This window comes from Hippopotamus amphibius, chromosome 15, assembly GCF_030028045.1.
Source record: "Hippopotamus amphibius kiboko isolate mHipAmp2 chromosome 15, mHipAmp2.hap2, whole genome shotgun sequence".
Taxonomy (NCBI): domain Eukaryota; kingdom Metazoa; phylum Chordata; class Mammalia; order Artiodactyla; family Hippopotamidae; genus Hippopotamus; species Hippopotamus amphibius.
This window is the reverse complement of record NC_080200.1, coordinates 8,915,026-8,939,812: the sequence shown is the minus strand read 5'-3', so window position 1 is coordinate 8,939,812 and position 24,787 is coordinate 8,915,026. Positions and strand designations below refer to the sequence as shown.

General features: G+C 39.1%; 2 protein-coding genes across 4 annotated transcripts; both read right to left on the bottom strand.

Moving 5' to 3' along the window:
• Nucleotides 1-2,885: 2,885 nt before the first annotated feature.
• On the bottom strand, nt 2,886-3,539 carry LOC130836186 (zinc finger protein 70-like; the record flags this gene model as incomplete). The annotated part of the gene is made up of 1 exon (XM_057708264.1): nt 2,886-3,539. A coding segment is annotated over one exon (654 nt), but the record flags the coding sequence as incomplete, so codon positions are not given.
• Nucleotides 3,538-24,261, bottom strand: LOC130836824 (zinc finger protein 426-like). Of its 3 annotated transcripts, XM_057709407.1 has the most exons (6): nt 23,892-24,261; nt 23,261-23,508; nt 5,758-5,884; nt 5,091-5,171; nt 4,368-4,450; nt 3,538-3,868 (listed from the first exon to the last, which is right to left on the bottom strand). In XM_057709407.1, exons 2-6 carry the CDS (start codon nt 23,282-23,284, stop codon nt 3,551-3,553), a joined length of 633 nt encoding a protein of 210 aa, XP_057565390.1. In that variant the 5' UTR covers nt 23,285-23,508; nt 23,892-24,261; the 3' UTR covers nt 3,538-3,550. The 3 variants fall into 3 exon arrangements, with proteins under 3 accessions (XP_057565390.1, XP_057565388.1, XP_057565389.1); XM_057709405.1 differs by lacking the exon at nt 23,261-23,508; XM_057709406.1 differs by lacking the exon at nt 23,892-24,261 and having other exon boundaries at nt 23,261-23,606.
• Between the last annotated feature and the right edge of the window lie 526 nt (nt 24,262-24,787).

Below are 24,787 nucleotides of genomic sequence, written 5' to 3'. Positions count from 1 at the left end.
AGTTGCTCCGTGGCATGTGAGATCTTCCTGGGACAGGGATTGAACCCATGTCCCCTGCATTAGCAGGCGGATTCTTACCTACTGGGCCACCTAGGAAGTCCCACTGTGAGTTCTTATATGCTGGTTGTGAGGAGATGGATGGTTTTCCCACATTGCTAACATTTGTAGAGCATCTCCCCAATATTTTCCTTTCATGTTGTTGAAGCACATCAGAAAGACAAAAAGCTTTCCCACATTACTTACATTTATACGGTTTCTCTCCAGTGTAAATAGGCCTGTGCGTAATAACGGACAAAGAACTGGTACATGTTTCCCCACATATATTACACTTGAAAGGCTTCTGCTGAGTAAGAGTTCAGAAATGCTTAGATGCCAACACATGAAAAGATGCTCAACATCACTAATCATTAGAGAAATGCAAATCAAAACCACAATGAGGTATCACTTCACACCAGTCAGAATGGCCATCATCAAAAAATTTAGAAACAATAAGTGCTGGAGAGGGTGTGGAGAGAAGGGAACCCTTCTGCATAGTTGGTCAGAATGTAAATTGATACAGCCACTATGCAGAACACTATGGAGATTCCATAAAAAACTAAAAATAGAACTACTATAGGACCTAGCAATCCCACTACTGGGCACATACCCTGAGGAAACCATAATACAAAAAGATACATGTACCACAATGTTCACTGCAGCACTATTTAAAAGAGCCATGGAAGCAACCTAAATGTCCATCAACAGATGAATGGATAAAGAAGAGGTGGCACATATATATGATGGAATACTACTCAGGCATAAAAGGCAACGAAATTGAGTTATTTGTAGTGAGGTGGATGGATCTAGAGTCTGTCATACAGAGTGAAGTAAGTCAGAACAAGAAAAACAAATATCATATATTAACATATATATGCGGAATATAGAAAAATGGTACAAATCAGCCAATTTGCAAGGCAGAAACAGAGACCCAGATGTAGACAAAAAACATATGGACACCAAGTGGGGAAAGTGGGGGGTGCTGGGGTGGGATGAATTGGGAAATTGGGATTGCCATACGTACACTGCTAATAAGAAGAAAAATATCAAGTTGTGCGCTTTAAATGTATGCAGTTTATTGCATGTCAATTGTATCTCAATAAAAGTTCTTAAAAAAAACATTGAGAATCCAACAATAAAAAAATAAAAAAAATAAAATCCACTTAGTTTATATGCTTTGGTGAATCAAATTAGTTAATATACTGAAGTACTCAGCATAAAATCTAAGATGTATTAAATTCTCAATGTCAGGAATTAATAAGTATTAAATAAATAATTTAAAAAAAGAAAAAGAAGAGGTGGCACATATATACAATGGGATACTAATCAGGTATAAAAGTGAACAAAATTGAGTAATTTGTAGTGAGGTGGATGGACCCAGAGTCTGTCATACACAGTGAAGTAAGTCAGAAAAAGAAAAACGAATACAATATGCTAATGCATATATATGGAATCTAGAAAAATGGCACTGATGAACCTAGTGGCAGAGCAGGAAAAAAGACACAGACATAGAGAATGAACTTGTATACACAGCAAGGGAAGGAGAGTCTGGAATGTAGTGAGAGAGTTGCATTGACATATACATATACTAACAAATGCAAAACAGCTAGTAGGAAGCTGCTGCATAGCACAGGGAGATAAGCTTGGTGCTCTGTGTTGACCTAGAGGGGTGGGCTATGGAGGGTGGGAGGGAGGCTCAAGAGGGAGGAGATATGAGGATATATGTACACATATAACTGATTCACTTTGTTGTACACCAGAAACACAAACCTGTAAAGCAATTATATGCCAATAAAGATGTATAAAAAATAAAATAAAATGCTTAGAAAGGAAATTCCCTGGTTGTGCAATAGTTAGGGCTCCATGCTCTCACTGCTGAGGGCCCAGGTTCAATCTCTAATCAGGGAACTAATATTCCACAAGCTTCAGAGTGAAGCCAAAATAAAGAAATAACATTTTTCAAAATGCTTAGAAAGATTTGAGCAAGAAGCAAACCCCTTCCCACATTCTTTACATTTATGGAGTTTCTCTACAGTATCAATACACTTGGGAATGACAAAGGGTGAAGAACTGGCAAATGGTTTTCCCACATATATTACACTCAAAAGGCTTCTCTCCTGTGTGAGTTTTAAAATGTTTAGTAAGGGACTTCCCTGGTGAACTAGTGGATACTCCTCCTTCCAATGCAGGAGCATGGGTTCCATTCCTGGTTGGGGAACTAAGGTCCAACATGCCATGGGGTGTGGCCAAAATTTTTTTTTTAACTTTAGTAAGATATGAGGAAACAGCAAGGGCTTTCCCATATCTGTCACATTTCAATGGCTTCTCTTCAATGTTGACTTATATGGCAAGAAAGGCTAGAGGAGTGAGAAGAGGTTTTCCAACCTTCCTTACGTTCATACGGTTTCTCTCCTATGTGTGTTCACTTGTGGATGATAACGTGTGACAAAGTGGGACATGTTTTCCAATATATATTTCACTCAAAAGGCTTCTCTCCAGTGTGAGTTTTCATATGTTGAGTAAGGTTTGAGGATTCAGTGAAGGTTTTTCCACATGTGTCACACTCAAAAGGCTTCTCTCCAAAGTGAGTTTTCATATGTCGAGTAAGGCTGGAGGATTGAGTGAAGGTTTTTCTACGTGTGTCACACTCAAAAGGCTTCTCTTCAGTGTGAGTGCTAAAATGTCTACGGATATAAGGAATTTGCAAAGCCTTTCCCACATTTGTCACATTTAACAGTCTTCTGCCCAGTATGAGACTGTAAATGTCTAATAAGATGGTACAAAGAAACAAAGGTTTTTGCACAAGTGTCACACTTAAAAGGTTTCTCTCCAGTGTGAGTTTTCATATGTCAAGTAAGGTGTGACGATCCAGTGAAGGATTTCCCACATGTGTCACATTTAAAAGGCTTCTCCCCAGTGTGAGTTTTCATATGTTCACTAAGGCCTGAGGATCGAGTGAAGGTTTTTCCACATGCGTCACACTTAAAAGCCTTCTCTCCAGTGTGAATTTTCCTATGTCGATTAAGGCCTGAGGATCGAGTGAGGGTTTTTCCACATGTGTCACACTTAAAAGGTTTCCCTCCAGTGTGAGTTTTCATGTGTTGAGTAAGGCCTGAGGATCCAGTGAAGGTTTTCCCATATTCCTTACATTTATAGGGTTGCTCTCCAGTGTGAGTTTGCAAGTGAACATTAAAAGGCAGAGAACCACTGAAGTCTTTCCCACATTCCTTACATTTGTAGGGTTTTATTCCACTGTGAACTTGACTGTGAACAAGAAGGTATGAGGACAATCTAAAGGCTTTTCCACATGTGTCACATTTAAAAGGCTTCTCCCCAGTGTGTGTTTTTATCTGTCTACTAAGGCTTAGGGATGCAGCAGAGACTTTTCCAGATTCCTCATATCTATAACATTTGTTAGCAGTGTGAGTTGGTACATGTTCACAAAGGCTTCCTGAGTGAACAGAAGCCCTCTCACATTCCTTCCGTTCACAGGGATTTTCTTTATTTTGAGTTCTCACTTGTGCCTGAAGGTAAGATGCATTAGCAAATGCTCTCTGTCTTTGCATATTAAGGCTTTCTCTTGTATGCTAGGTTTCTGGTACACAATATCTGGAGTCAGCCTGATGACTTTTCCATCCTGATTAAAAATGGAACATTTTTCTCTAGTAAAGGATTTGTTGTGCAGCGTAAGGAAGCTTTTTCCACACTGGTTATCTTCAAAAGTCTGCCCTCCATTTTTAGTTCTCTTCTGTGTCCTAAGGCATGAGTGGTCACTGAAGTCTTTCCGACGTTGCTCACAGTCATAGAGTTCCCGTCCATTGTCGTTTCTTACCTGTGGAGAAATGGATAGATGACGATTCAAAGATTTCTCACACTCATTAAGTGATCCTACCCATCTCATAACAGAAACGTCATTACAATGAGGATAATGATTTTTACCATCATCATTACATTCATATATTTTCACTGATTATGTATTTGATTGATTTCTTTCAAGTTAAATGATGAAATCCTTCTGCCAGAATCACGTGCCATATACACTAATCTTAAAAGAGTTCTATACAGTTTCACTGAATTGTTTTGAAAACTCAATGTCTAATTATATAAGTGAGAATGATGCCTTAAGGGAATTTTGAAGCAACAAGTTTGAAACTAGGGATAGGATATCCCCAAATTTATCATCATTAGAATTCTTCAACACACTGCTCTCTCCAGGGTGAATGCCACTTCTCTCAAATATCTGTCACTTGTGTTCAAGTTCTAATGAAAATCCCAATATTATCTGAATGTGGAAAATAAGAAATATTTGTTTGGAAAGTTACTGATCTTACCATTTCTATCCTACTTGATGTTTTTTCCCCAAAAATATCCTGCTGAATTGCTGAGTCGTTGGTTTTACCTTGCATTTCCCATTCTGAAATGAAAGAAAATAACAAATTTAAGATGTTGGAAAAAGAAGGATATGTTAAAGGAATTAAAAACAGCAAGACTCATTTGTATATGTTTGCAAATTAAACATATCTTTTAAAAGGTTAGACAGATTTGAGGAGTTTGAGTAGATCAAAAATTAAGCAACCAAATATGAGGGTGAGTCAAAAATTATTTGCATTCCAGTTATACTAAAACTTCTATACATTCTACACCGAGAGTGTGGATACTTTCTGACTCGCTCTCGTGTGTGTGTGTGTGTGTGTGTGTGTGTGTGTATACAGGCACACACCTATACACACATATACACAATTCAGTACTTGATTTTAAAGACAAGTCTATAAAAATTAAATATGAGGAAAAGAGACAATATTATCAGGGAAAGTTCTAGACAAGAAGCATATAATAAAATGATAAACCTAAAAGAAACAAAAGGTTATTTTGTGAGATTATAGGAAATTCTGAGAAAATGGAGAGTACATATGAGAAACTGAAGAAGTCACAGAGCATTAGAAACCAATGACCTCAGCCTTCTGAGGGAAAGCACATCTTAACAAGTTTCCTCCTTATAAATTCAAAACACACTGACATTTTATTAACATGGGAAGTTCTTTACAATCACTCACCTTGGAAGACTCCTCTCTCCACAGTCCTCAACTCTTCTTGTTCCAACCAAGAGATCAGAGAGGGTGTCAGAACTTGATTTCCTGTTCGTGAGGAAAGATACACTAATGGAAAAGGCCCTGCCAAACATGACAAACCTTCCCATGAATCAGGTCATTAGAATGCATATGGTAAAATTATTTCAAAAGAGATAAAAAGGCAAGTATCCCCTCTCTCTGTGTTTCAAAGACACTGTGAAACATGTTCAGACCTGTATGTATGTTTACAAAGCACTTCAACTTTTATTAAAATGCAAAATAACGTAAGTGCTAAATAAGATGTTCATTCTCATAAAGAATCCACTGAACTACTGGTTGCCAAATTGTGGTGTCATGAGACTCACATCCAGTGTTTGTTAAAACTCTGATGACTGAGTCCAAATTCCAGATTTTATTCACTATGCCAAAGGTGAACTCTTGAGAACACACATTCCTAACAGAGTGATGGTAATGCTACTAGTTCTAAAACCACACTGTTAAAGAAACCACGCTGGATTAGAACTCATTCGTAGAGAGACTAGTATCTGTTTGTTTCCATTGTGTTCAGACTGACATTACTCATCCTGGAACACAAAAGGTACAGTACATATATCTGTTCCCTAAGAGGCTACAGGAAGCATGGCAGCTGTACCTGCTGTGGTCAGGTTGCTGTAGTTCTCCAGCATCACATCTCTGTATAGCTTTCTCTGAAAGGGGTCCAGTAAAGTCCACTCTTCCTGGGTGAAGTCCACAGCCACATTAGCAAAGGTCACTAAGTCCTAAACCATTACACACATAGTAGTTTCAGTAAAGTAAGACCTCCATCAATGTTCCGTGGGGAATGAGGACGGGAGACCCAATATTAATAGAGGGCTTCAAGGTCTCTCATCATCTCCCCAGGACACAATGGTCTTAGGTTCTCTTCCTCCTATCTACACTCACTCATGATCGATATGGAACCAGTAACAGAAATTACAGATTCTTGTACAAGCTGATGAATAAATAAATTCACTGAGAAATACACACTCTCATTCCTTACCATGTCAGAACAACAGGCAAAATAAAAAACATGCAGTCATGGGACTTCCCTGGTGGTCTAGTGGTAAAGAATCTAGGGATGCAGGTTTGATCCGTGGTCCGGGAACTAAGATCCCACATGCTGCAGGGTGACTAAGCCTATATGCCACAACTACTAAACCTGCACACCTCAACGAGAGAGCCCACGTGCCACAAACTACAGAATTCATGTGCTCTGGAGCCTGTTCACCACAACTACAGATCTCAAGCACCATGGAGTCGGTGCACCACAACTAGAGGAGAAAAACGCCCCCATGCTGCAAAGAGAGAAGCCCACATGCCACAGTAAAGAACCCACGAGCTGCAATGAAAGATCCCACATGCCGCAACTAAGACTCAAGGTAGTCAGGGCGGGGGGGGCATAGAGTCACAATCATGAGACAATATCAGGAAGTAATTACTGAAATACTGAGATTATTCAGGGCAATCCCTCATCAATATGAGAGCTTCCAATTTGGGAAGAAATTCAACAGGGACTCAGACAAGCTTTCTGTCTTTAAAAAGCTGTGGAGACAGGTCTACCTAGAAGGAAATGTGTCCATCTGGTGGATGTGGTATGTCATTTTGTAGAAGGATACACTTTCTTCTTATCTGAGAACAATTTCTCAAACACACAATTACCATCCTTTATACCTCTATCTTTTCCTTAGGAAAGCAGAAAGGGTCCTTAGAAAGAACACCTAGGAGAAAACAAAGAAGGCATGAGAACCCAGAGATGACCATTATGCCCACATTCACTGCCTGGAAGTCATTCCACTCTAGCTCAATATTCCCAAATATTCCTTCACACTCAGGAAATCTCACACAGAGAGCAAAGATGGTGAAGTAAGAGGACACTGAGCTCACCTCCTCCTCAGGAACACATCAAAAACAAAGCTATCTACATGTGGGGACTTCCTTGGCTGTCCACTCATTAGGACTCGGCAATTCCACTTTATGGGTTGCAGGTTCAATCCCTGGTCTGGGAACTAAGATACCACATGCTGCATGGAGTGGCCAAAAAAAACCAAAGAAGCTACATGTGAATCACCTCTCACTGAAAACAAACTGGAGACTGGCAGAAAGACTCTTCCACAACCAAGGCTGTAAAAAAAGATCCACACAGAGTTGGACAGGAAGGCAGGGGAAGCAATCAGGTTGCAAATCTCCCTCCCAAGGAGGGGACACAGAAAAGAAGGGGGAATATCATGGGCTCAGAAGTTTGAAGCACAAATTGGACACCAGAAGGTAAGTCCCCTTAGCTGGTTTGAAAACAAGTGGGACTAACAGGAGGGCTGTAAGAATCCAAGACTCCACTTGTGATGAGTGTGCACAGCTTGCTTACTCCCAGGAACACAGTGGAGGAAGCAGGTTGAAACTGCCCGGAACTCTGGCCAGTTTTCCACTAGGGAAAAGTCTGCACTGCTGAAGAGAGTGTACACCGGGGGGGACACAGCAGAACTGGACCAAGCACGGCATCAGAATGGGATGAAGGAGGCCACTGCTGGCACTCATGGAGGCAGTGGATGGAGAGCAGTCTGGAACTCTGACTGGCTTGCTAGTCTCAATGTGCACCTGGCCCACAACAGCCCTCCTTCTCCTGCACCGCTCCCTCTGGGACAGATATACCATTATTGGGAGGAGGGAGAGTGCACACCTGGAGGGAAAGGAACCAATTCAGACCCAATACTCAGGGCTTCTGCTTCCAGCCTCTTGGGACCTGACCCTGCCCCTGTCAACAGGGCAGTGATAGCCACAGAGCATAGAAGAAGCTCACACATGGCTCTGGCTCTAGCCCCTCTATCTCCAGCCCCATTTTCCAACAAGTTGATACCTGCCAGCACACCCTGAGGAAAGACAAAACCTGTGCTCACTTCAGATCCAGCTCTCCCAACAAAGCTATGGGGCACACACAGACTGCATACGGACCATCCCACACAAGGACACACCTTCCAAGAGGGGATAGGTAATTGTTTCACTTAATTTCACAGAGTCAGAGAAAGGTAAACAAAATGAGAAGACAGAGGAACTTGTTTTAAACAAAAGAACAAGAAGAAAACCTCTGATGAAACAACCAATTAAACAGAGACAAATAATATACCAAATAAAGAGTTTAAAGCATTAGTAATAAGAATGCTAATTGAACTTGGGAAAAGAATGAAAGAACACAATGAGAATTGTAACAAGGAACAAGAAAATATAAAAAAAGAACAAGTCACAACTGAAGAATACAATACCTGAAATGAAAAACACACTAGAAAGGATTGACAGAAGACTAGGTGATATAGGAGTATGTTTAAGTGATCTGGAAGATAGAATAACATAAGTCACTCAATCAAAAAAACAAAAAGAAAAAACAATTTTTAAAAATGAGGACAGCTTGGGAATTCCTTGGCAGTTCAGTGATTAGAACTCAGCGCTTTCACTACTGTGGGCCTGGGTTCGATTCCTGGTCGGGGAACTGAGATCCTGCAAGCCAAGTGGCATGGCCAAAAGTAAAAAAATGAGGACATTTTAAGAAACCTCTGGGACAACATGAAGCATTCTAACATTCTCATTACAGTGGTCCAAGAATGAGAAGCGAGAGAAAGGGGTCAAAAAGGTATTTGAGGAAATTATGGCTGAAAACTTCCTGAACCTGAAGAGGGAAACAGACATCCAGGTACAGAAAGCACAGAGACTCCCAAACAAGATGAACCCAAAGAGACCTACACCAAAATGTATCATAATTAAAAGTTACACACAAGGGACCCCCTTAAGGCTATCAGCTGAGTTTTCTGCAGCAACTTTGCAGGACAGAAGGGCATAATACATAGAAAGTGCTGAAAGGGAAAAACCTACAACCGAAGATACTCTGCCCAGCAAGATTATCATTCAAAACTGAAGGAGAGATAAAGAACTTCTCAAGCAAGCAAAAACTAAGAGGTCATTACTACTAAAACAACCCTAAGAGAAATGTTGAACGGTCTTCACTATGTGGAAAAGAAAAAACTACAAGAAGAAGATAAAATGTATAGGAAAGAAAAGTTCCACTAGTAAAGGGAAATATATAGTAAAGGCTATGAACAAGCCATTTAAGTAAGCTAGTACAAAGATTAAAAGAAACTAATGATTACAACAATCAGTTAAGGGATAAAGATGAAATAGAACATCAAAAATGTGGAAGAAGGGAGTAAATACTGTAGATCTTTAAAATGGTGCTTGAAATTAAATGACTATTAGTTTAAAACAAATAGATCTAGTTACAGGTCAACACATGAACCCCATGGTAACTACAAATTAGTAAAGCTAAAGACACACACAGACTGAAAGTGAAAGGATGGAAAAAGATATTCCATGCAAATGCAAACAAACAAAACAATCTGGAGTACAAATACTAATAGCAGACAAAGTAGACTTTAAAACAAAGTCTAAATGAAAAGACAAAGAAGGGCATTATGTAATGATAAAAGCATCAATACAAGAGGATATAACATTTGTTAACACATATGGATCTAATACAGGAGCATCTAAATAAATAACGCAAATAAAGACGTAAAAGGAGAGCTTGACAATACCACCATAATAACAGGGAATTTTAACACAGATCATTGAGACAGAAAAATCAGTAAGAAAACAGTGGTCTTAAAAGACATATTAGCCCTTCCATGGTGCCATAGTAGTTAAGACTCTATGCTCCCAATGCATGGGGCCCAGGTTCAACCCCTGGTCAGGGAACTAGATCCCACATGCATGCTGCAACTAAAAGTTCACATGCAACAACTAACGGGCCAGAAAGCCACAAGTAAGGAGCTGGCCAGCCACAACTAAGGAGCAGGTGAGCCACAACTAAGGAGCCCACTTGCAACACTAAGATCTGGTGTAACCAAAAAAAAGAAAAAGACACTTTAGACCAGGGACTTCCCTGGTGGTCCAGTGGCTAAGACTCCACGCTCCCAGTGCAGGGGGCCTAGGTTTGATCTCTGGTCATGGTACTAGATCCTGCATGCCACAACTAAAAACGATTCCACATGACACAAGTAAAAGATCCTGCATGCCACAATTAAAGATCCCACATGCCGCAACTAAAGATTCCAGGTGCTACAACTAAGACCCGGCAGAGCCAAGTAAATAAAATAAAAATATGTTTTAAAAAATTAGGCCAGTTGGACTTAGATACTTATAGTACATTCCATCCCCGAACTGTAAAATAAACATTCTTTTCAAGTGCACATGGTATGTTCCCCAAGAGAGATGACATGCAAGCTCAACAAATTTAAGAGGATAGAAATTACAGGAAACATTTTTTCTGACCACAATGGTATGAAACTAAAATTCCATTACAGAAAGAAAAATGGGAAAACAACAAACAGATGGAGGGACATACCATGTCCTTGGATTGGAAGAATCAACATTGTAAAAATGACTATATATTACCCAAAGTAATCTACAGATTTAATGCAATCCCTATCAAATTACCAATGGCACTTTTCACAGACCTAGAAAAAGAAATTTTACGATTTGTATGGAAATACAAAAGATGCTGAATAGCCAAAACAACCTTGAGAAGGAAAGACGGAGTTGGTGGAATCAGGCTTCCTGGCTTCAAACTATACTACAAGGCTACAGTGATCAAGACAGTATGGTACTGGCACAAAAACAGAAATATAGATCAATGGAACACAATAGAGAGCCCATAGAGATCAATGGAACACAATAGACAGCCCAGAGATAAATCCACACACGTATTGGCATCTTATCTTTGATAAAGGAGGCAAGAATATATAACAGAAAAAAGACAGCCTCTTTAATAAGTAGTGTTGGGAAAATTGGACAGCTTACATGTAAAAGAATGAAATTAGAACACTTCCTAACACCATACACAAAAATAAACTCCAAATGGATTAAAGACCTACATGTAAGGCCAGACACTATCAAACTCCTAGAGGAAAACATAGGCAGAACACTCTATGACATACACCAAAGCAAGATCCTTTTTGACCCACCTCGAATCATGGAAATAAAATCAAGAATAAACAAATGGGACCTCATGAAACTTAAAAGCTTTTGCACAGCAAAAGAAACCATAAACAAGACAAGACAACCCTCAGAATGGGAGAAAATATTTGCCAGTGAAGCAACGGACAAAGGATTAATCTCCAAAACACACAAGCAGTTCATGCAGCTTAATACCAAAAAAGCAAATAACCCAATCCACAAATGGGTGGGAGACCTAAACAGACATTTCTCCAAAGAAGACATACAGATGGCCAACAAACACATGAAAAGATGCTCAACATCACTAATCATCAGAGAAATGCAAGCCAAAGCCACAATGAGGTATCACCTCACACCGGTCACCATCATCAAAAAATCTAGAAACAATAAATGTGGGAGAGAGTGTGGAGAAAAGGGAACCCTCCTACACTGTTGCTGGGAATGTAAGTTGGTACAGCCACTATGGAAAAGTTTGGAGGTTCCTTAAAAAACTAAAAATAGAACTACCATATGACCCAGCAATCCCACTACTGGGCATCTACCCAGAGAAAACCATAACCCAGAAAGAAACATGTACCATAATGTTCACTGCAGCACCATTTACAACAGCCAAGACATGGAAGCAACCTAAATGTCCATCAACAGATGAATGGATAAAAAAGATGTAGTACATATATATACAATGGCATATTACTCAGCTATAAAAAAGGAACGAAATTGGGACATTTGTAGAGACATGGATGGACCTAGAGACTGTCATACAGAGTAAAGTGAGTCAGAAAGAGAAAAACAAATATTGTATATTAACACATATATGCGGAATATAGAAAAATGGTACAAATTAACTGGTTTGCAAGGCAGAAATAGAGACAAACATATGTAGAGAACAAATATATGGACACCAAGTGGGAAAAGCAGGGTGGGCTGGGGGGGAATGAATTGGGAGACTGGGATTGCCATATATATATATATATATATATATATATACAACTAATAAGAAAAAAAATACTAAATTGTACACTCTAAAAAAAAAATGAAATTGAGTTATTTGTAATAAGGTGGATAGACCCAGAGTCTGTCATACAGAGGGAAGTAAGCCAGAAAGAGAAAAACAAATACCACATGCTAACTCATATATATGGAATCTAAAAAAAAAGTACTGATGAACCCAGTGACAAAGCAAGAATAAAGATGAAGATGTAGAGAATGGACTTGAGGACACAGGGTGTGGTGGGGGGCGGGGGCAAAGGGGAAGCTGGGACAAAGTGAGAAAGTAGCAATGACATACATATACTACCAAATATAAAAGAGATAGCTAGTGGGAAGTTGATGTATAACATTGGGAGATCAACTCGATGATGGGTGATGACTTAGAGGGCCAGGACATGGAGGGTGGGAGGGAGTTGCAGGAGAGAGGGGATATGGGGATATGTGTATAAATAGAGCTGATTCACTTTGGTGTACCTGAAAAACTGGCACAACAGTGTAAAGCAATTATATTCCAATAAAGAGCTTAAAAATTAAAAATGGGAAAAGAACAAACATATGGAGACCAAACAACATGCTACTACAAAACCAGTGGGTCAATGATGAAATCAAAGAGGAAATTGGAAAACACCTCAAGACAAATGAAAATGGAAACAAAACAGCCCTAAATTTATGGGATGCAGCAAAAGCAGTTAAAAGAGGGAATTTTATAATGATATAGGCCTACCTCAAGAAACAAGAAAAATTTCAAATAAACAATAAACCCTAATTTACCATCCAAAGGAATTAGAAAAAGAAGAACCAAGAAAGCTCAAAGTTAGCAGATGGAAGGAAATAATAAACATCAGAGAGGAAAGAAATAAAATAGAGCCCCTGCTCCGCCAAGCTAGAAAACATCAGTGAAACCAAGAGCAAGTCTTTTGAAAAGATAATGTTGATAAAGCTTTAGTCCAGCTCATTAAGAAATAAAGGGGACCCAAATAAAATAAGAGGAGAAATTGCAACTGATATCAGAGAGATACAAATAATCATAAGAGAATATTGTGTGAAAAAAAGAGAGAGAACACTATGAACAGTTATATGCCAACAAACTGGACAACCTAGAAGAAAATATTCCTAGAATCATACAACCTTCCAAAACTGAAGCAGGAATAAATAGATAACCTAAACAGATCAATTACTAGTGTTGAAATTGAATCAAAAACTCCTAAAAAACAAAAGTCCAGGCCAGACCTCTTCACAGGAGAATTCTACCAAACATATAAGAAACAATACCATTTGTTTTTGGTTTTTGTTTTTTTGTTTTGTTTTGTTTTGTTTTGGCTGCACTGCATGGCATGTAGGATCTCAATTCCCAGACTAGGGATCAAACCCGTGCCCCCTGTTTTGGAAGGATGGAATCTTAACCACTAGACCGCCAGGAATTCTCTGAAAAATGAAATATGTTATTCAGTCAACACACTTAAGCTTCCCTTCATAAATGCTGGAGAAGTTTGAAGCTCTGGGTCTCCTGTCAGGATCTTTTCACAGGCTTATTCCTTTATTCTTTCAGTAAATAACTAGGAAGTTATTAACAGTACTGTACAAAGAAAACGTCTAGGCATTATGATTCAATATTCCTACTTGAGAATATAGACAATAACTAATGTATCAAGACATCAGTGATATGGAAAACAAGCAAGTAAGAAAACACACATACACACACACACACACACACACACAGCGACAGGGAGAAACCACATATATTCTGTTGATTCCCAGGCAAAATAATGAAACAAAAGGAAAATAATCATTGGTTCTTCCACATCTGACTCAAAAAGAAGAAAGAATATCAAAGCTTTCATAAAAGAACACAGAATACATTAAAGAACTGAAAAACCCCCATAGGTCTCAGTTGGAAATAAACAGGTCTGCACTCTACCCTGGCCTGGGGAAAAGAGCAATGCCCTATCATACATTGTCCAGCATCTGTCTTTTATGAATTCTATCAAATAACTGCCTTTTCATATTTTTGTTTTTGTTTGTTTGTTTTTTGTTTTTGGCACACGGGCTTAGTTGCTCCGCAGCATGTGGGATCTTCCTGGAGCAGGGATCGAACCCGTGTCCCATGCATTGGCAAGCAGATTCTTAACCACTGCACCACCTAGGAAGCCCCTGCCTTTTCATATTATGTATCAGTTCTATTTCTTACCAAATTCACTTTTATGTTTATTCATTTCTTTCACAGATTTCCTTCATGTTCCTTTCTCTTCTAACATTCTCTGTTTAAGGTTAATCTCTTTTTCTTAAATATCAATAACCTTTAATATATCAAACAAGGACCAACAGACCAAATGCTAATGTACAAAATGGTATTCAAATGATGACAAACAATGAAAGTTCCACAGATACAACTATCAATGAAATAAATTTGCCCTCACTACCTCCACAGTCCTTATGCTACAGTTGAAAAGAATAAAACCCAAAACATAATGGTCATGAAAACATGTGTTTAGATTCCTAGTATAAATGTACTTACTACTAGGGGTCTCAAACTACAGATCCTTGGTCTGAAGGAGACCAATATATCTTTGGTCAGGTGGTTTCTAATAAAATACGGCACTTTTTGTTTATTATAACTGGATATAATTAATGTCCAATCAAATACAAAGAGATCTTAAGTATTTAGTGGATAAGTTTTGACAACTGAATATACTCATGGGATCACCTTTCTATACAAAATACTGAACGTAGCTATCTTCCGGGAAAGTTTTCTTGCCCCTTCCAGTCCATTCCTTCCCCTCAATCCCAGACAAGGACTTTCTGATTTCACTCAGTTACTAGATACACAATGCAATCTATGTATATTAGGCAGTTTCCACATTATCTTCAAATGTATATATTACTTGATTATCCTCTAACGTTTAGTGAAACAATATGTGTGAAATAGAATTGCGGATTTGTCTACATCACCTTCTGTCAATTAGTGTTTGAGATATTCACAACAATATTATTGAGGGGATATAATTTTATTTTTGAACTTTGAACTTTTGAATCTTTTATACGATGACCTCAGTATTTGCAGCAATGCTTTTTGACAATGTTGCCTGACATTAGGATCAGCTTTTGCTTGGAGAGTTTTTATTTGTCTGTTTTTGGGTTTTGCACATCATGGGTAACACTGTGTCTGTTTTGGATGTCAATGTCTGACAGTACAAAGAATAGCACACAGTCAGGCCCACTGAAGTCACACAGTCAGGCCCACTGAAGTCACTCAGTGATTGGTGATCGAAAAACACCAGAGATCCTTCATATCATTCTTCAAGCACACCTAGATTATACCTAAATAACTGTACATAACATATATTTCAGTCTTCAGAAATGTATTTAATTAATCTAAGAACGTATGGGTGGGGAGATCCATGGCAGTCCAGTGGTTAGGACATGGCACTTTCACTGCTGAAGCCTAAGTTCAATCCCTGTCCTGGGAACTAAGAATCCCCCCCGCCCCCAAAAATGTAAGGGTGGGAGGAACACCATCTTCTTCTGAGCAATCACACCAGCCTCAGCTTAAATGCACACCTTTAACCTTTTCTGCATGGCCTCCTTGTATGGACAATTACTGCCCTAGGTCTTGCACTGCCAGTGGCACCCTGATTGCCTCTCTACATCTTCCCATCAATCATGGCTCTTCTGCACCCGACAGGGATGCTATCTCCTTGCCCAGTGAATACTGACTAGCTCTGGCCCTGGCAACCTAGAAAACTTCTTCACCACTAAACAGCCTGCCATGCCCCCTTCTCCAGCAAGGTCTGAAGTCCATTTTGGGGAGAGAACCCCTCAATGAGTTTGGCCTTCCTTAGGTACTCTCCATGAACTCTAGGATATGAGTTAGAATTCTCTTTATATCTTTGCATCACAATTCTCCAGTTTCAGAGCGATTTCTGCCTCCTAATTCCATGCAGACACATACAGAATTGAGTACACTGATCCCTGGAGACAAAGTAATAAAGATAAGATTTGGAATATGTTTGGTGAAGCTTTTGAACTCAAGCATAGAGCTCAATATCTTGCCAATGCAAAAGACATTCACAGAATTACAATGAGCTATCCCTTATGGTGATTAAGGTACAGCTCTTGCCTTGGGAGACTAGGCAAATGCTACACTTAATGGTACAACAACAGTGATGATTAAAATGCATGTGGTGAGAGATGGATGCTTTCAAGTATAGTTGCCCAGGAAATGACAAGTTCAGATCTGCTACCTTGGAGCTCAAGTCACATTCTGAGACCAGAGAGATTCCATGACAGGTTAAAAACTCATTTCATGTGGTGACATGGGCAAGATATTGCTAAAAATCATATGCAACTTCAATTATTCAACATAATTAGAGTTAATCTCACATACTTTTTCATGTGAAAATGAGGGTACTAATCAGGGAAGATTGAGACTGGAAACTGGCATGGGGACATCTACACAGACCCAGATGAAACACAAAGTCCTGAACCCCCAAGACATTCTGAGCCTTCCTCATCAGAGAAGTAGCTAGTCCTTTGATTTCTGAGACTGGCCTTCCTCTACTTGATAATCTCACTTGGAGCAGATGCCTTGGAAGGAATGCTCATTCTCAAGACTGACCACAACCAACTGCTGTTGTCTCCAGAGTCACAACTAGTGCAAAATCCAAAGGGATAGATATACATTATAAGGCAGGAGAAAATACCTTACATCCAAAGAAGTCCACCTGCAAATATGTATCACAAGAAATGAGGGAACAGGTGTAGGAATGGATTCTAAGGTTGTTAGACCAAGAAGATTGGAATATAATCTAAACAAGCCAAATGACTGACCTGGTGCACCTGTTGGTCTGGATTTAATATATTAGCTCAAGGACTTGGAGATGGTTCTAACAGCTTGCTTTGTTAAATGGCTGAAATTTGGACTCAGTGGTAACCTACATTTAATGAGGTTAATACCAGTCAGCAATATAGAAACTGTACTAGAGGGCTGACTTCCCCAGATAGAAGGCTTCTAGACAGCTCCAAGCCCTCTGTGAGTTCACACCCTCTGTTAATAGGCTTACTGAAGTATGTGACCATGTGGCTCAAAATGTTTTGTGGCCTCTAGGAACCAAGGGTAGCCTCAAGCTGGCACCAGAAAGTTATTCTACAGCAGTAAGGGAATGAATTTTGCAAGATACCCAAGTGACTGTAGAACAAGTATCTTCCCTGGTTAAGCTCTAGTGAAGTTTCCCTAATTAAGCATGATGAAAAAGCAATTCAACAAATGCTTTCACTGTAGTGTGGAGAGAGATCCTGAGAAGAGTACCTCCCTAAGTTATTTCTAGACTCCTGACCCAAAGAAACTGTGAGATAATAAATATGTGTTGTTTTAAGGCTCCAAATTTGTTTTAACATGTTAGGCAGCAATAGATAACTAATACATACACCTTTCCTAATGAGGTCTGCATCAGACAGCCATGATCTTTTTCTTTTTTCTTTTCCACTATGCTTTATTCCAGGATATTGAATATAGTTCCCAGTGCTATACAGTATGACCTAGTTGTTTATCCATTCTATATATAATACTTTGCATCTGCTAATACCAAGCTCCCAATCCATCCCTTCCCATCCCACTCTACTTCTTGGCAACCAACAGTCTGTCCTCTATGTCTGTGAGTCTGTTTCTGTTTCATAAAGAAATTCATTTGTGTCATACTATAGATTCCACTTATAAGTGGTATTACATGGTATTTGTCTTTTGGACTTAAGTCACTTAGTATGATAATCTAGGTCTATCCATGTTGTTTCAAATGGTATCGTTTCATTCTTTTTTACAGTTGAGTAACATTCCATTTTATACATATATATGTGTGTGTATGTATATATATACACATAAGTATATCTCACATTATATATCTCACATTATGTATATGTAGCTCACATTATATACATATTATATACACACATATATATACATACACACATATAATACACAATATATATATGTATCTCACATTTTATATATATATATATATATATATATATATATATATGCACCTCACATCATCTTTAACCATTCATCTGTCAATGGACATTTAGGTTGTTTCCATGTCTTGGCTACTGTAAATAGTGCTGCTATGAACAGAGGGTACATATGTGTTTTCAAATTATACTTTACTCTGGAAATATGTCCAGGAGTGGAATGCAGGATCATATGGCAATTCTATTTTTAGTTTTTTGAGGAACCTATATACTGTTTTTCATAGTGGCTGCATCAATTTACATTCCCACCAACAGCATAGGAGGGTTCCCTTTTCTCCACACCCTCTCCAGCATTTGTTATTTGTAGACTTTTTAATGATGCCCATCCTGACTTGTTTGAGGTGGTACCTCATTGTAGTTTTGATTTGCCTTTCGCTAATAATTAGCGATGTTGAGCATCTTTTCATGTCCCTATTAGGGCCATGCTCTCTTTTATGTCTGGCTTCTTTCACTCAACATTATGTTTGTGAAGTTTAGCCACACTGTTGCACCTATATTTGATTTATTCCTTCCACTTGCTGCAGAGTTTTCCAATACTATAGTATACCACAATTTCTCCATTCTTCTGTTAATCCACATTTGAACTGTTTCCAACTTAGGATTCTTTCACATAATGCTGGAATGAAAAGTTTTTACTTTTATTTTGATACACATGTGCAGGCATATATGCAATTTTTAAATTCTTTTCCAATGAACTCCCCAACCAACAGTATATGTACAACTTTATCTTCAAAACCTTCATCAATGACTTGACTATGTCACAGCTAGTTCACTGTGACCAAGAATGGGCAAATACACAGGGTAATATGGAAATCACCAAATCACATGGACACTTCAGTGCTTTCTGGCAACCCACACTGCCAGGGGAATCTGCTCATCATTTACCTATGGAGTGATCCTAGTCACCTAGATCCATCAGTGTCTATAAGGAGTCAACCAGGACTGGTTACTCTGGATGAACCTTTCGGGAATCAGAGGCCTCTTATGACTACAAAAACGTATCTTAAAACCACTATATGTTTATGAGATAAGCAATTCCTCAGATTACAATAACAAAGTGAATTTTCAAGGAGAATTATTTTTCAGTGCTCAGCCACTGATTCTCATTAAATTGTTGAATGAATTTGTTGTTCATAAAATTAAACCACATTCATATTTTCTCTTGATTCACAGCATTTAAAAAGATACTACTTTGTTTCTCCAGTCACTTATACATTGCAGATTAGATTCCACCCTCAGCATTTTCCCAATCAAGTAAAATGTCTCTACTGTCAAATCTGGGAGTAACCCTTAATGAATTCCCTTCTCTCACTCTAGAAATGTAATCAAGCAAATGTAGAATGCTTTGCCTCCCTCCTACTCCCCTCACATCCAACATGGCTAACTCCTACACCTTATCTTTTTATGGCCTAAATATCACTCTTTTCTTACCTTCAACTTCTCCCACATAAAGAAAGTAATATGATCCTCTACTTCAGCTCCAGAACCCTAATAAATATTAATAATACATTTATTTTCTTGGAGACACAGTTGCCTCCTCCAATAGTTTACAAATTCCCAAAGAACATCCCTGGGTTGAATGTTTTCACTAAGCACTAATCAAGCATGCATTAACTGTGGGGGTATATCCTCTAGGAAATAAATAGATGAAGGAAATTTCTGGATTCTTTCACTTTCTCTTTCTACAAAAACCTCAAATGGTTTCATCATTTTGTTTCCGGAACAACTGTGACATCTACATTACCATTATTGTGTTTTAAAACTTATGTAACATAAGAATCTATCTTGACTCCCACCCTTCATGCTCATCTTTCCAAAAGTCCTTTCCCAAAGTAGGAGTTATTGGGTTCTATTTCAGTTGTAAATGACATCAAATCACTTTCCTGCGTAAAATGTTTCAGAAGTTTCCTTGGCCTTTGAATACTTTCCAGAGTACCTCATTCCTAGTCCTGTCCCTGCTCTCCACTCTAACGCCCACCACTCTCCCTTCTTCTGCCAACCCTCTTTCTCGGTTTAAAAAATAGAAACAATAAGCTCCCAACTATGTGGTATTTGGCTCCTGAAGTGCCTGTCACCTATAATTTTCTCCCCAATCTACAAATCCTCACCCTAGCTCAATGACCCACCACGTAAATACTATTCATGCTTTATTTCACAACCCAAATATCAGTCTCTCCCAGTACATAGTACCACCTCACAGTAAGACACTGTTGTGTCCATATTACAAAACAGCCAGATTTCATTTTCAATCTGAGTTCCTAGATAGACATAGTAAGCCCCATGGTGGCAGCACTATGTCTCTTTTGATGCCCATTGTTCTCCTGTTCCTGGCACACAGCCTAACTCATTAAAGGAACTCAATGACCATTTGTGGACTGCCAGACAATTTGCCCTTCCCTACAAAAACGTTCCAGTACAGCACACACAAAAAGAGGAACACAAAAACAGAACTGCAACATAAAAATCAAATCAGGCTCACATAAAATGTCTGGGCACAGTATAATAGAAACCAAAACACTGTACTTCTGGAAAAGGACTTGTGTTATTTTTAATCAAGATGAAAGTGGATAGGACAGTCTTTTTTTTTTTTTTTTTGTATTTTAAGATGAATTTTAATTAATAAAAAAGCATATTTATTGTTTAAAACTAGACAGTCCACGTAGAAATAGGATCATATAGCTCATCCAGCATAGTGGAAAATGAACCTTGTGCTTATTATTTTTATAGACAATATGTACTTTTGAAATCTTTTTTTTTTTTTTTTTTGGTAATTTTGTACTGCTGTGTACAGGAAACTGATTATCATAGATAGAGAGCCCTGCACACAAAGAGATGCAAAGACCCAAAGAGGAGCATCCTTGGGGATTGGAGGTGGATCTTTCTGAACTGGGATCAGCACTGATGGGGGAGGGGAAATTCCTAGGCTGAAAATTCCTCAATAGCTGCACCAGAGGGAAAGGTTTAAAACCAAATGGTTGACAGGATATTATTTTTTAAAACAAATGCCTTGAAGTTAAAAGTAAAAATTATTCCTTATCTCGCTTCACAATGAATTCTCAATGATTTTAAAAAGCTGATCAGCAACTGACAGGTGGCAAAAGTCCTACGGAAGGGAATGGATAATATCCAAAACAGTATAATTGCCCTTTGACCCAGAAAAACAAGCTGAGAAGTTCACCCTGAAAATACACCCCTACAAATGTGAAACAATATATACAGAAGTTTACAGACTGCAAGTTATTAACAGATGCTAAGTCAATTGTTAGAAAGGTTGTTTAGGAAAAGATATTCTGAGCATCAAAGTATTATCCCATAATTAATTTTCTTGCTAAAAGAGAAAACTCTATTTTCAAAACAGACTGCTCTAGTGATCACTACCTTAAGCAAGTTATCAATCTTAGCATTACAAATCACAGGGCAGCATACATTTATATCTTCCTGACAGAATGCAACTTGATGGACACATCACCCTCAATATTTCCTGAACGCATTTTGAAGCCTGTACACTAGGAGTTGGCACATTTTGGTCACAGGGATGTTTTTGTAAATAAAGTTTCTCTGGAACACAGCTTTGCCCAAGGCGGCTCACTCAGTACAAGGGTAAAGCTGAGTAATTCCACACCTATCTGGACATTTTCAGACAAATGGTTTGCCGACCTCTGCTCTGGATCTAATTGTCATTTCACAGGAAATATAAGACATGGAGGAAACATTTAAACACAGCCTGGAAATAAAACCTGAACTTCTAAATCAATGGGTGTGGCTCTTCAAAAAGTCAATATATTGGACAAACAATACAAACTATCTAACAATGCAAACAATATTAGACAAACAATATTTAGTGTAAAAAAGACTAGAAAACAAAAACAACCACTACATATAAACATGGACTGCGTAAATAAACTGAATGGCAGTAAAAAAAAAAAAAAAAAATATGGACTGCGTCGTAGATCCAAGAACAACCAAAATTATATTTTGGAGCAACATGGAAAAAGTCAGTTTTTACACAGAGTAGACAATAAATTACATTATCTTTCATTTTTGCAGACAATAATATTGTGGCTTTAGTAGGACAATATCCTTATCTTTAAAAGATGCATTACCAAGTATTTAAAGTTAAAGTATCATGTATGCAATTTATTCTCAACTCACTGCCTCTCAAATAGTTCACCATACAAGGCATTTACTTATCTGAGAGAGCAAACACTCAAAATGCTAAGTAAAAATAAGTGAATCTACTATAGTTGAACATTCATTGTACTAGATGTTCACATCTCCTTTAGGTTAAAGATTTCACAAAAAAAAAAAAAAAATGGGGTCAGGGTAGTCCACACACCCTGTTAAAGGTAATCTCAATTACTCTAGAACCAGTGTCATAAATCCTCCCATCTTTTTCTCCTTGAGGACCCTGTTTTAACCCTGTGGGCATGTGCCAGTCTAAGTTCAGATGATAAGATGGCTAAATATATCTGCTTTTCTTTAAATGAAACACTTATGGTCTACACACATTCATATTCACATACAGAAACTAGCACACCATTGATACCCAAGAAAGCATCTCATCTTTCTACCTGTATGCACTATTCAAAAATAAAGAACATGCAAATAGGAAGACAAATTCATAAATGAAACTTTATGTAAGAAAAGAGGAGGCCCTGTGAACCAACTTTCCCTTGCCAGACTAAGACTGTTGCTCATCATCTGGTTCTGTAAGGACTGACTCATGGACCACTGCATGACCTTCGCACATCCTAAAAGGAATTCACAACACAGGTCAGAAATGAGACACTCTGTGCTCTGGGAAAACTGACAGAACATGCATGCCTTGACTTAGATATTTTCAGAAGAAAATTTTAGGAAACTCAATTCTTGCATCTTCCTATACTTAGAAACACACTAAAGCTATTAACTAAAATATCTGTTCCTCCTGACTAGCAGCAACCTTGTGCTGAGGTGCTTCATTATGTGAAGTAAAATTCATATTTTTGGCAAGACAAGAAAAATTCAGACATAAAAAACTCTTCTCTGCCCTTTGGCATCCCCTCTCCCCACACTGTGTATTGTGCACCTGCACTATGCATTGACCAAACCTCCCCCATCCACAGGAATACCTGCTCAATCCTAAATGGCAACATTCTCCAACATCAAGACCACTCCTTAAAAGATAACAATTCTTCTGGAGCTTGTAAAGGGTCACAGGAACCCAACACGATGGCAATGACACTTCAATCTGGATTAGGTAAACTGTCAATAATACATCATTTAGGGAGTTCCCTGGCACTCAGGAGTTAAGACTCCCATGCTTCCACTGCAAGGGATGCAGGTTCCACATCTGGTTACGGAACTAAAATCCCGCAGCCTGCAAGACGCGGCGGGGAAAAAAATAAATAAACATTTCATGTACAGCCCTCTGTCTCGAGAAACTTATACAAACTGAGTCGACTTCTAACAGGCAAAACACTTCTCAGACCATTCTGAAATGCTCTTCCAGGAATATAACCCTCAAATTTGGCTCGAATAAAATTTTCCAATTATCTCTTACATCAGCTGATTACTTTTTCGTGGACAATTACACATACTCTTCTCTAAAATCACGTATATACTTACATCCCCCCTTTATCTCTTCAGAACAATTTCTCAGCGCTATCTCAGAGGCTGACTCTTGGGCAATGATCCTCAGTAAGACACTCAATAAACTCAATCCCAGCTCTTACATTTTCCAGTGGACATCCTCATACTCACAGGAAAACTGGCATGATAACACGGCATGATAGCCAGAAGGCACAGGGGCCTGGGCAACGTGGCTGGAATAGCGGATATTCACGTCTGCATGGGCTGAAGTCAAAAAAGTCTTTCGAATAGGGAAGCACAGCGAACCACAAATTCCCTAGACGCCCCTTACAGCACCTAGGACCTCGCTGAAGGCGGGAGCTCAAGTTCGGGCGGACGTGAGAGGAGGAGCCAGACCTGCCCAAAGAGGCGCCTCGAAAGCCCAGCAAACCTGTCCTTTAACGCTCTCCGTGCATCTCAGACCCTCTCTTAACACGGGCCCCATCAAGGACACTCTGCAACGCACGACGACCAAAGCGACTCCCTCTTCCAAGAGCGGACACGCGAGACCAAAGACCGCCGCGGACCAGTGACGCCACTTCCGCTTCCTACCTCGGCGGTGGGGGGCGGGGCTCTGAGGTTGGGGCTGACAGCCGAGTTCAACCATTGCAGAAGGAAACTTGTAGTTTCTCCCCCACACTGCAGTTGAGGGGCCATGGGAGCAGCTCGTGTGGGGACCAGGAACCTCGAAACAGGTCCAGCGGGGGAAGTTGAGACTGGAACCAGGCCTGTGGGAGGGGCTAGGGGCAGAGGGCAGGGTCCATAGCAGGAAGCGGAGTTGGAGGTGGCACAAGGCCTAGCGCCGGATTAGAGGTTAGAAGGAGAGGATGGGGTAGATATTCATCCGTCAGGATGCTCCTCAAACGCTTTTCTACCTTACTGTCCTCAACTTCCTGGAGCCTTTTGAATGATTCTCACATATTCAAAAGCCTGTGAGTACATAAGATGGTCTTTTCCGTTCTGTCCTGTACATTACCTTTATTTCCCCCATTAAAAAAAAAAAAAACTTTGGGGACTTCCTAGGTGGC